General features: G+C 40.9%; 1 protein-coding gene across 1 annotated transcript in view; it reads right to left on the bottom strand.

Moving 5' to 3' along the window:
* Positions 1 to 13,645, bottom strand: part of xpr1a (xenotropic and polytropic retrovirus receptor 1a) — an 80,208-nt gene that overhangs the window by 20,657 nt on the left and 45,906 nt on the right. The window contains exons 3-4 of the mRNA XM_034708149.1: positions 5,179 to 5,280; positions 114 to 334 (exon numbers count right to left, since the gene is read on the bottom strand). Coding sequence (XP_034564040.1) covers positions 114 to 334; positions 5,179 to 5,280 — 323 coding nt within the window. The remainder of the gene's footprint in view (positions 1 to 113; positions 335 to 5,178; positions 5,281 to 13,645) is intronic.

Genomic DNA, 13,645 nt, shown 5'->3' with positions numbered 1-13,645 from the left:
CAAGATCAAATCTTTGTCTAGATACATTTCTGTTCTTTGAAAGGCTTTCTTATCCTCACATCCTTAAATGCAGGTGTGTGTGAGAGACTGCATGAGTGTGACTGTGTTTCAACCTGGTAGTTCTGGAGCAGGATGAGGCTGAGGTAGAACTCGCTGAAGGCTAGCTTCAGGTCCTTGATGTTGTGGTGTTTGCAGCGCTCCTCCTGCGACAGGTGGAACATGGTCTTGCGTTTGCGCAGGCTGGGCGGAGCGTTGCTCTCACGCTGAGCATCCAGTGAAGACTGCAGCTCATTCTGCAGCGTGGCAGAACGTCTCTGAGCCTCAGCAAGCTTTTCTGCAAGTGGACAGACAAGGAAACAAATTCAAAGAGAGGTGTTTGCTATTGTGTCTCAATATTTTTTATATTACTGTTGTGCTTTCACTGCTTCACTTTGACATCAGTGATCTTACAAGACAGGTTTTCCAGTCGTCAGGAATACAGATAAAGTGACAAAAATAACCTTCTCTACACAGTGTCTCCATCACTACTTCACTATACTCCTTTGCTCTCCTGCTGTCAGTCTGATAAGGTGAGGCATGGAGACCATTATGCTGTGCTGACATGTAAATGCTGTAGAGAGAAGAACCATTATCTGGGTCAGAGACGGGTTAATAAACCCAGAGACAGAGGAAGGGGATCACATAGGGCACTTAACTGAATTTCATTACCTCCACCTGCACCCTTCCTGCATATGTGCTCAGATTAGCTCTCAGACTCTTACAATTTTTAACGTCAAAAGCAATTTCAAGTTTCAGGTTCATTCCCTGGACAAAAGAGCCCATGTCATTTATTTCCCCTTTACTTTTTCTTTACTTCATTCTCCATTTTACTTCTAATACTTATAAATGAACGGGTAAAATAAAAGAACAGACTTAAAATGTAAGTACATGAGTGAATCCTGGACTAAGAATTAGTTTGTGTTAAGGCCCTCCATCACAAAGAGAACTTCAGTAGACTCTTTTTTAAGTCATTAAAATGCTGTTGCTTTTATTGCATGGAAATGTCAAACCTTAATGTAAACTCTGAGCAACAAGCCTTCATAAGGAGTCATGGATCAAGAAGCACTTTTATAGCCGTGACCACTAACAGGAGTCCAAAATCTGACCAGAGAAGTATGAGCTGCTTCATTAGGTATGTTTGAGTTGCTGACCCAGGCTTGGTGGATCACCGATTACTTTACAATCTATGATAAACCTGAAAGAGTGCAGGCATTCCATTAATCTAATTTGTTTATGCAATAGTTTATATGTTTTTTGTGGTTGTTTTAAGAATAATTAGCCGTTTGAGTTGCTGATTCTATCAGTCGATTCTCTGTTGGCTCTATGCCAACAGTCAAGATAAAGACATTTAGCTTTTTCTGCTGAGATCACATTTGTTTTTTCCCAGGCAACATGACTAGTCTGCAGTGAAGAGGAGCCAGACTTTGCTTTGTCAGCATGCAGTTTGTGATTGTCTGATTTCCATTTTTAAAACAGAGTTACAATATATCAAAGAAACAACGACTGGAATCAGAAAAACTCTCTGGAGCAGCGTGAAGTCAGTTGCCACAAAAGCAGCTGATAAAGACAACAGACAAAACTCTGAATAACCCTGAGCCTCCCCAGGATGGACTTGACAATGATTGTCTTGACAGTGGACGATGCCTTACAACCTCTGCACATGTTTTGATTGAAGGATCTCATCAAATGATATCATCATAATATTAAAAGCCAATCATGTCCAGAGAAAATTGATTCTCGAGACGAGGCCAAGAACACACTCTCCTGAAACTCAAAATAAGACCAGGGGGATTGGATCTCAAAATGCTGACTCTGCAAATTGAATCACTCCCTTCCCTCTCTTTACATCTTCTTTCAGATCACTCCTCCATTAAATAGCATTTTCTTCACCTGATAACACAGAGAATCTTCATACGACTGCTTCTCCTTCAAACTTATTTACATCATTTTTAACACGACACATGGATAAATAGTAAACAATTCAACCTATGATGTTTCTTGCAACATAGTTTGAATTACTAGTGTTTTTTTTAAAAGTGGCAGTAGAGTTCATTATATATAGCTGTGATGTGTATTATTTATACTTGTTAAGGAGCTTTATACTAAACCTAGCAATCTTTTTTCTTATTCATACAAGTAGCAAGTTATTCCTTTTCCTGATGTGTGCTTGCAAGCTCTTCCAGCTTCTGAGGAAACAATAAATGATGCCCCATTTATGGTAAGAGCAGTGTTGCAGTGTGTGACCAAAGTCACAAACCAAACAGCGCTCCTTACAAGTTTTGTTCAACACACTAACATTATTTCTTTGACTCAAACAGAGAGGAGAGCCAGTGGAGATGAAGTGGACTCGTAAGTGTCTTTCATGCTCGGTTGCTCACACTAGCACGCACGCACGCACGCACGCACGCACGCACGCACGCACGCACGCACGCACGCACGCACGCACGCACGCACGCACGCACGCACACACACAGATATCTAACTACACAAGAAATGCCACAGCTTCTTCCTCTGACATCGAAACTCACAGTTAGCCTTCTGCTCAGCTTGTACTGTCTGTCATAACAATGCCTGGATGAACACATGACAACAGCAGGGATCCTGAGACCCTGAAGGCCTGCTACAGGAGGGTTTAGATTCAATCAGAGGTCTGGTATCAGTGTGGCACTAAACAGAGGAAATGTCTGGACAGATCACCCATGTTGGGCAAATGAGCCTTTGGTGTTGGTGGTTCAAATTTAAAATGGTGGTGGTTTATGTTGAGAAATGTTTGTTTCCTCAGCTTTTAGTGAGAGAAAAATGTTAGAGGATATTTGATTTGTACAGCAGTCTAGAGGTATCTGTTTTCGATGTGTTTTGAACCCACTGAGATGAGAGATTTGTCCAACAGGCTGGGTCTCAGCGCAGTGCAGCAGGATGGCTCTGGGAGGTCAACAACCCCTTTCAGAGGAAAAGAGCTGTGTGGAAGAAAAGTGTCTTTTGTAAAGTCAGCACACGGTTTATCTCCGTCTATCTACTGCTGCCTCTGTCTCAGAACCTAACCAGCTTTTTCAAACCACTACACACACACACACACACACACACTTGCAGACACACAGTGAGGGGCATCAAGATAAAGCTGCTTGTCTGACACAACTCTGTAATTTCTTACCTCTCCCTCCTGTGTGCGGAGGATAAACAAGACGCCAAGTGCAGAGCTGAGATGCTGGTGTTTCCATACACAACATTAAACTGAGCTCACACATCTCAAGTTTGCAGAGGAGACTGTGACCCAGACTGAAATACTGATGTGATCTTACTCTGTTGTTAACCAGCTTATACAGATCAGACAGAACTGAGGAGATGAGAATGGACAATTATGAGGGTTTTTTGGCTTCTTTCCTAATTTTGTTTTTTTGTAATATGAAGCTGCAACCTCAGCTGTTGGAAAATGAAGCCAGGCAGAAGTATGAAAAATTGGAGTTCTTGAAGTTTGCACTTAAAGCTTATTGGAATGCCAAGATAAACTCATAGAGCTCTTTTTTAATTTTATTCTACAGTAGAATAAAGATCAGTAAATTGTTTTACTCATAACAACTTTTCTGGGGGTGGATTTTCCTATAATTCATCAGTTGTTCATTCATGTTTATATAAGAGTTAAAATGCATGATAAGAGATAATTGGGATGTGGATGAGTTAACGCAAAGGTGGGTGCATTATAGCTATTTGCCATGCAACAAGATCCGACAGGAGAAGTTTTAATTCATGAGAAATACTGCACATTATAAGACACCATTAGAAATGTCACATCTATATAGAACTATGAAATAGTGTGTTATAACTCATTTATTACATTTTTATAACCTGCGTATCTGCACTAAATAGAATGATTGGTACACACAACTGTTCTTTTCTAAACTAAAGAACGATTTTGTCATCTCTGTGCACAAACAGCAGATATTACAGCTGAAGACAGCTTAACTAAGCATGGCCTCTGCAGCAGCTAACAGGGACTTTCTGACAAATTTAGGTCAGGGCATTGACTGTTATCTGCGTAAAAAAAGACTAAAGCCTTTCAAAGTTATTGTTTATGGCTAGGTAAATCAGCCTAACAAGATCCACAATGATTTATATCTTGTTTGTTTGCTGCCACAGCCATCCATCTGCCAGTTGATTCCCATCATTACGAGCTGGAACAAGCTTGTACAGTCAACCTTGGCCCTCAGCTGACCTGCATTTTCTCATACAGCCTCTAGAGGAGGCAATCTCTGGCTTTAGGTGACACTAACTTCCCCCTAAGCTGAAGTTTAAAACAAGCAGGCAACCTTCTGGTACCAGAATACCAGAATATATCATGGCTCCCTTCTCATGTTACACATACACATATACTCCTCTGCTCCCTGAAATACCCGCAGACGGGCCTGCACGCACAAACACGACGACCACTGACTGCTTCAACCGAAGGAGCAAGATCAGAGGTAGTGTGGTTGGCTCTGAAATAGAAAGATTACCACTGAGTAAATAAATCTAACATGTTAAATCAAGATCTAATCCAGAGTCATTCATACAATGCATGTAAACAGATCAGGGAATAATAAGTTGAGTGTGTCTAGGATCAGTGTTTGATTAAACCATTGTGAAACTACTTCATACCAGCATACCCACAATCAAAGAGTTACTGTTTTAATTATTTGATCTGAAACTTGTTCCCTTGTTGACTTTCATTTGATATATGTGTTTTGTTAAAATCATGTTTGTCTGCATATATCTGCACTGTCAGTTATAGCCTTGGAAAGTTGTTTACTCAAAACATGTGCTTTTAATTTTTGGCATTGTAAAACTGTACTGTTTGAGATTCTGATATTACAAGCTCTAGTCAGGAGTAGACAGTAGCCTGTCAGACAGTTTCTTGCGAGGAAATAGGACCTTTCCTTTGCCAGTGAGATCATTGCCAAAGAGATAGGCTGTGTCTGTTCACCCCATACTGAAGAGGTGTTTATGTAAGAGCTACTTTGCATTTCTGCCTGTAAGAAAAAGGTCAATGTAGCCAATATAGAGGAGGTCTATTCACGAATAAACTTATATGTATCTGCACGTAGTCGTGTGGGGTAAATTTCCAAACTCTTACACTACAACTTACTGAGCATCAGAAATAAATACCTGAGTAGAAAGTGTTGATCTTCAGGAGCTCTTTCTCGCAATTCTGGAAAAACCTCTCCTCAAACTTGGCGTAGTATCTCTTCACCGTGTCTTCGTCTGTAACTGCAGAAAAAACAAGGAGAGAAATACAGTGATTAGCTGCATGCACAAGGACACATGTATTCAAAAATATATAAAGCACTGTTGCACTTTTAGAATCATGACCCAATGAAGGTTTTTTTGATCATGTTGGATTCATGCAGCTGCACAAGCAGTGGCGGTTCTAGACCAATTTTACTAGGTGGGCCAGGCTGGGGCCAAGGGTGTTGTCAGAGGGACACATTCAACCCTGACAAAAGAGACTGAGAAGGGCGAGGATCGGCTGAGAACAAACTGGCAAAACATCAGTGCATCCCTATGTACTAGACATATATACTACTGTGAACTATATCAAAATGCAGACTGACAGCAGCTGTTTGGCTGTTTACACTCAACATGAGTCCCTTAGCGCTCTAAGGGACTGGAACCAAGTGCCACACGCATATGTTCCGCCTGTAGCATCGGTGCGATACCGAAGCTTTTTTTATTGTATAATATTTGTTTGGTGTGGAGGGGCCCACAGGGGTCCAGGTTCAGTTTTACAGGGGCACTGGCCCCTGTTGGCCCCTCCCCAGAACCGCCACTGTCCACAAGGTGATGTCTCATAGCTGATAAACAATGACACAGCACTGCTTGTACTGTGGTGAGAGGCACTGAAACATGAAGCCATTCAAAACAGTGGCAACAATAATAGTAACACCAATGTCTCAACATTGAAGAGGTGATAATTTTAGCTATAACGCTTAATAGCTACATATATAAGACTTTTTGTAACATAGATGGCTAGAGCTTTTCTGTTCTAGGCAAAACAGTGGCTAACAGTGCGAGTAATGGCTATTATGGCCAATAAGACAAACTTATTTTGTTCCTGGTCAGCTCAGCTCCATAAACTTATTCGTGTAGGTGCTTTCTTTTAGGTTCCTCCTCACAAAAGGCTCACAGACATCCGTTCAGTGTTACAATTAGATCATTGGCTTCCTTCCGTTTCTCTCCAGGCTGAAAGACCTTGCATGTCTTTTTCAGGAGCAGCAAATTTAATCAGCATCGATGCTCTGTCTCAAATAATCCTCAGCCTCATTCACAGCAGGCTACCTGACACCTAGATCAAAGTTTCAAATGCTACTACTGGACAGATAGGGCTCTTAAACATTACATTAAACCAAAGCAGTGACAAAATGTGACACCCAGGTTCTGAGAGTTTCCTTCAAAACCTACTTTATTTACCCGATATCAAAGCATTTTTAATCAGCAGTGTTTCACAGATTTTTTCTAAATACAGTTGACCTTTACATCAGTCTGACTTGGTGTGTCACCAGTATCTGAATGTCAAATGAAGGTTTAAAATTCCAAGCAGACTAGGGGAAGAGATGTGTGTGTTATACTGGATATAATGTCAGATCAAACAGTGATGCCACAGCGTAAACATTTGTGGTTATATAAAGTGAGCCTCGGCGGTAGCTGCTAGATTGAGAGGTTCTCTATTCAACACAGCAATCACAAAGCGACGCCCGGGGCTGCAGCATGTCGATATCACTCTGCTCTGCACACACACACAAATATACATACATCTGCAGCATGGATGTATGAGGCTGTGATGAAAAAGTGGAAAAATGTTCAGCAGCTTTACAGTCCAGCAGCTTTACGAGGGAAATAAATGAACAGAAGGAAGTTCACATGAAGAAAAGAGACTCTGGCACAAAGATTTATGTACAGTAAAGGTATTATTTGGTTGAATAGGTCACTTACATCCTGACATCTCACTCATAAAAGAGGGTTAGGGGAAGACAAAATAAGAATGAAGGTGGGAAATAAGGGAGAACGATGATGCTGTAGAGAGCAGGAAGTGAATGAAATGTAGACTGACGGGAGAGGGAGAGAGGGAGACAGATGGTCTCCAATCTGCCCCGCACTTCTACACAATTGCACAGTTCAGCTGCACTCACAACTCTTTCAACCCCACAACCATGCAGCTGACTGAGTAGTGCAGAGGGATGGATAGATGGATGGATGAGTGACTGTGTGGATAAAGGGATGCATGCTTGGATCGCTGACTGATCGTCTGGTGTGCAGGTTTGCTGAATGACTGAGAATCTGTCCAGTCAGTGTGCCACGACAGAATGAATAATGGTCCAACCTGCTGCTTTAGTTAAACCTGCGGGCAAACAGCAAACTGAGCTGCACTGTAATTTAGAGTAAAAGGTTACGCAGTAAAAAACAGTCTGTGTCAGAGAGAGGTGGAGGATAGAGAGCGGTTAGCAAACTGTGGATCATTTAACAGGTTATGTACGAGCCTGTCCATCAAACATATAAATAAATCAAAGATAAAAGAAGAATCACTTCAGTTTAAAGAAAATGTCACTGGAGCTAATCTCAACCAGTAAGTTATTTTGGGGGTGATTTTCCTTCTCAAAATGTAGTGTCCTATCTGTTCTCTTGTGCGGAAACTATCTGAACCTCCTGATGTCGATAATGAAGAATCATCTCCACTTCACTTTTTGTAATGAATATGCATAATAAAATACCAAACAACCACGCAGGGCTCAGGAAAAAACCCCTCAAAATGTCAACAGCATTACCTGTAATCTCTTGCAACACAAACATTTTATCAGGTGACATTTTTTTTCTTCCAGTGCTTCCTAAAATCATAACAAACACTCATGTAGTGTGTTTTCAGAGATGTTAAATATGAGTGCATGAGTATATTTTGTGAAATTGTCTTTTTCTCCTCACTTGCATTCTGACTACATGAGAGAGAGTGCGGTGGTGGATGAAAGTGTTGATATGTGTGGGCACTTTGCAGGTATAGAAGGGGTTATGAAATAGCCTTGTACCTCTCTCTCTCTCTGTTCCCTGCTGACCTCATGCATCAGTGGAGGTGTGTATGTGTATATACTCCAAACATTTTGTGTTCATGTGTGATGTGTCTGTGTGGTGTGTGAGAACAAAGGGAGTCAGAGGGAGTTCATGCCTGAAGCTGTGTTTGAATGAGGCCGTCTCCCTTCTACCTGTCACACACTTTACCTTAAACCAGCACTGGCATACGTGAGCAGCATTCATGTCTCATAATCACATCTATATTTTCTATCAGCCTGCTAAGACGTTATGTCCAGCTGTGTGAATGCAATAAAGATGGATAAAAAACTAACAACTGAATTTGTGTAATTATAAAGCATTCATTGCATCTGTAATCTAATCTAGGATGTCACTGTTGGTATAAATCTGACAGCTTCACTGTAGGCTTCACAGTGCGGCTTCTCATTATCTCCAGTCACGGAGGATATGAGGGCTCACTTTCTTGAGTCTACAGTGTTCCCAGAGAGATGTAACCACAGGAAAAGCTTGGATTTCATCTTAAAAGTGGAGTAAAAGTGAGTGACTGACTTTCAAAATCCAGCCAAAAGAATATGTGTAAAAAATGTGGTTCAACTTTTTTGAGGCAGCTTTGGCTCGAGGAAAATGAGCCATCATAAAAAAGATGTTCATTTGATTAGCGAGAAAGGAGTCCTGATACAACATCTAAAAGCATATTGTGAGGTGTGTTTTCATGCTGATTTCTGCTCATAGACATTAAGCTAAAAGGTTGTTAGAATCCCAGTTGACTGTATTCTGCCACTTATGATCCCACATAGTTGGTTTCCCTGTGTTAAGTCAAATCCTGCAGAGATGCTTCTGGACTACAAAGTAAAACCAAAATGCTTCCCATACCAAAATCTGGTCCTGTGCCCACTGATTCTTCATTAACATAATTAATCTGTAAACAGAGATTATCTGCTAATAAAGAAGACCTGGTACTGCAAAAGAGGAAAACAAATATTTTTAAAAAAGGAACTCATATAGTTGGAGGAAACTGATACAGCTACACAGATTTTCATCCATAAAATCTCAATTCAAGATGATATTTCTCTGTTTTTCATTCCTGGATGGAAAAATCTGTCATTGTTGTTCTTCTGTAAGGTGTAGTCTATTGTTTCTTGAGAGATCATGGTTCTGCCCTGACATGCAGACACTAAAGCACCCCTCTATCTAGATGAAGTGGCAGTTGTGCAGTGTACAGTGTGTGTGTGTTTGTGTGTGCGTGCGTGCGTGCATGCATGCATGCATGCGTGCATGTGTGAGGCACAGCAAAAGAGAGGATGATGGAGCTCCTCAGTAGGGAGCTCTGTCCCCTGTAGGGCTGTGTGCTGATATATGCTCCTGGTCTCTGTGAGTCAGTATATATGTTTCGTTTGTGTGTGTGTGTGTGTGTGTGTGTGTGTGTGTGTGTGTGTGTGTGTGTGTGTGTGTGTGTGTGTGTGTGTATACTCTATCTAGGTGCCGGCACTTGAAGTGTCAACAATAAACATTATCCTCTGTTGCCTTAAGAGATTGAATAAATCTATATTTATGGCACTATTGAGGATATTTAGTAACTCAGATGTCTACATACCTGACTGACCATCCGGAGTGAGATTTAGAAGCTATAAAGACTTTAATTTATATACTGGTAAACAAAAATGTATGAACAGTAATTCCCACAATAAAATAAATGCGAGAAATTAAATGGCTCTATGTTTTCTTTACTTTTCCATACAGGAGAAGATAATTAATTCAGTGTTTTTTTAAGTAAAAATATCAAACATTTGATATTTCTCAATTTCAGTGTTGAATAAGAAAAGTCAGCCAGTATTTATATTTACATTTTTCCCTTGGTGTAAGCTTCAATGCCTAAAAACTTAAGAACTAGACCGCCTAACAAGCAAGAGATGCCGGGGCCCTGACAGCAGGGTATTAATGGATTTGGCATGCCAGATAATGAGATGTTCCCTGATACAACAAACTCCAAGAAGAGCAGATCGTGTGCAGCATCTTGTGTTCATCATTGTCTTCACTTTTCCAGACAAAGAATTGTGCTGGTAGCTAGAAAAACAACTCTTGACCCGCAGTATTCCCAGGGCGGCTCATAGCAGGCAGCCCCCCCTCTCTCACTAACCCCTTCTTCTGTAGATTGTATAAATAAATGATGAGACAGCTTCCCCAGAACCCCTCTTACTCTAAACCCTGAAACCCTTTCTCACACATACACCCTACCCCCACTGTCTTATATTCCCATACAGGCATTGCTATGACACGACCCCATAAAACCAGCACATAAATCCTGCATAGAGACCTTCCAGTTTGCTTACAGGGAGAGAACAACAACGCAAACACAAACATGACAATCTGGATCAGCATCCTTCACAAACCAGATCCTTTCTTGACTTAATAAATAAAACACTTTGCTGATTGAACTTTTGATTTGGAGATTGTTCTAATTGTTGTAAACCTTGTTTGACTCTCCTACTCCATCGCCTGTATCTTTTTCTTTCAAAGTGAGTTAGTTCTTCATTTTGTGTATGGTCAGCAGCCTTTTCTTTAGGAAGTTGAGCTGTGTGTAAAATTATTTCTCAATGTTCCATGATCAATCACCTGTTGTCATGCTGTGGACCTGCTAGTTTAAGCTTTGAAGGACAAGAGAGATGTAAAGATACTAGGAAGAGGAGGAATAATGGTGTCCTAGCTCTGATATAATCTGTTAGAATACTGGAGCCCTGAGATAGAGGACAGAGATCTATGTCTATCTCTTCACCATCCTCTAAAACAAACAGGCTCATCAGGTAGAAACAAGCCCACATGCGCACAAGTTTTATGTCCCTATTTTTAAGCTCAGTTTATCTAATTTAATCATAAGTCATAACAAGAAATCAACTTTGTTCTGATGGAATGACTGCCCTGGGAGCTGAGGATGCCATTACATTCAGATTGTCACCTGTGTTTGCCTCTCTTATCCCTTCCCTCCAAGCAACAGAGGTGTAAATCACCAATGAGGAGAGAGACAGTGAGCTATAAAAGAAAATAGGTTTGGGCTAATATTAATCTAGTGAGACAAGAGAGTAAGTGTAGAAAAACAACTTCAACATCCTCCAGTGCCAGGCTTTCAGAAGGGAAACACAACACTAAAACCAGCCAAATACCCCCCCCCCTCCTGTTCCTCCTCCTCCTCCTTCTCCTCTATTCCCCCTCTCGCCCTTTTCTCCCCCTCCACTTATTCTCATTCGGCCCTCCGGCCACAATTAATTCTACCAATCATGTCTCTCATGGAGGCCAGGGGAGCATTAAGAATGCACACTCACTTGGCAAGACCGCCAGCAAGGGAGGACCGGAGGCAGCAGGAAGAACTGCTGCAGCTCCAAATCTATTGTGTGCTATTTATACAGAGAGACTGCAAGCTAAGCATGCAGCTTTAAAATATACTTCACCGAGGTAGAGCGGTGGAAATGATGTGATGGAGAGGATCACAAATTCAACACATCTCTGGAAGTGTTAATGCCTGTTTCATGTGTGTGTGTGTGAGAGAGAGAGAGAGAGAGAGAGAGAGAGAGAGAGAGAGAGAGAGAGAGAGAGAGAGTGGGGGGTATGTGTGATGGGTGTATCACCGGCAGCCAAGTCAATGCTTCAGAGAAAGAGTCAAAGTAAGAGGCCAGATGGGGTGTGAGATGATCCTGAGGAGCAGACGGAAAACACACTACGCTCTAAAACACTGGAGGATGTATAGGGGAGTGAGAGGGAAAAGAGAGACAGACAGGGGGAGTAATATTGGAGAAAACCCAATATAAACGGGGAGGTTAAAGCCCTTTCCCTCCTGAAAATTTTAAAGTTGCTTATACACGTTTCTCACAGCGTGAAGTTCCTGTCAAATGGGAAGGGGGCAGCGGTCTCAAGAGGCAAGTCATGACACATCCAAGATGGCAGGTGAAGCAGAGTCCAACGCTGTAGACAGGTTTTTGTCTTTATCAATGCTTCATGTAGGTGTACCTTTTCAAAAAAACTGTCAACCTTTTATGCCTTAATTCAGAGAGGATAGGACAGGATAGAGCAGGAAACTTGTAAAAAGAGTGGGGAACAACATGGGGCAAAGAGCCACAGGTTGGAGTCAAACCTGGGCCTCCCACCCTGAGTTCAATGGCCCCTATGCTTGGGGTGCAGAAGGCCAGGCCAAACCGGCGTCCCACATCGTTAGAACAGATGACAGAGAAAATTGCAGCTTAAGTCAGGGTGAAAATTGCGTTTTTTTTGCATGTGCAAATACAACTTTATGATATAGAGAGAAGTTGAGGGGAAGACATGCAACATAAGGGAAGAAGAGACAGAAACAAGGAACTGGAGATGAATACATGATCTGATGAAAAGCATTGTTTTAATAAGTAGAGTTTTAAAGGAAGACAACTGAAGTTTTCTTTGAGGATACATTCTAAATGCTACTTTGGGTCTGCTTGAACACCTGTTACCAATTTTAGGTAAACATGTTATAATTCTGTTAGGCTAATCATGTGACTTAGAGGTGGACATTTCCTCTGTTCTTTTAAAAAAAAATGTTTTGGGAAAAAAAAAATCTATTCTCATGAAGAAAGTCAAAATACAGCTTGTCAACCATCACTTTTATTCTCAAAATGAACCTCTTTCTCAACATTTTAACAGAACTGTATTATGACTTTATTCTCAAGCTTTGTTTTCTGTATTTTAATTTATTTTCCTCATTCCTCCTCCGCTGATTGTTTTTTTCTCATCCCTCGCCCTTTAACTGTTCTTTAGTTCATGATACAGACATCAGACAACTACTGAGCCTTTTCCTTTAATGTCATGAGAAATACAGGTGTGCTTATCATAAAGTTAATAAGGCAGTCATTACATGTTAATGGTTTGCTGTCTTATCATTTTTAAACTTGTGATTAAATAAAGGATGATAAAAGATTGGTTTCAGGTTTTCTTCTGAAAACGTCAAAGACATTTACCCCATTAAAGTGAATATGACAGCCATGCGGCCTCATTGGGATTCTTTGCGCCAGCAAATGAGAAATGTAGGTGTGGATGCAGGGGTGCTGCTGGTACCTGGATCTTGCTGTTTTTTGGTTGAGCCCCCAGAGTGCTTGCAATGCTTAAAAGTACTCTGTTAAACTCTTATTAATACTTCTATTTATTTATTTATCTATCTATTTATTTATTTTTACTGTAAGGGTAGATCAATGCATCTGTGGCTATGCCTAAGTGTAGGCTTGGCCATGTTTATATGAGAATGCAAGTTGATGGGTTGTTGTAGGTATGGGTACACTGTTGGGTTTGTATGTCATATGAATACTCACGTGTAGGTGTGTATGTATATTTATGTAAGCATACAGATCTCTTAATGTCTAATTATGGAAGAAGAGGACTGAGTTGGGTTTGGGGAGCGGGGAGGGAGGGGAGAAAATGTTATATTTTTGGACTGTACTTTTGTAATGTACCTCTTTTTTCTGAAAATAAAAAAGTTAATATGACTAAGTAGCTACAAGAGATGGAAAACTTTTCATAGCCTTTGTAGCAATTACCTGAGTGA

Source organism: Notolabrus celidotus, chromosome 2 (assembly GCF_009762535.1).
Source record: "Notolabrus celidotus isolate fNotCel1 chromosome 2, fNotCel1.pri, whole genome shotgun sequence".
NCBI lineage: Eukaryota > Metazoa > Chordata > Actinopteri > Labriformes > Labridae > Notolabrus > Notolabrus celidotus.
The sequence above is the reverse complement of the archived record's forward strand: the minus strand, read 5'-3'. Positions and strand labels throughout refer to the sequence as shown.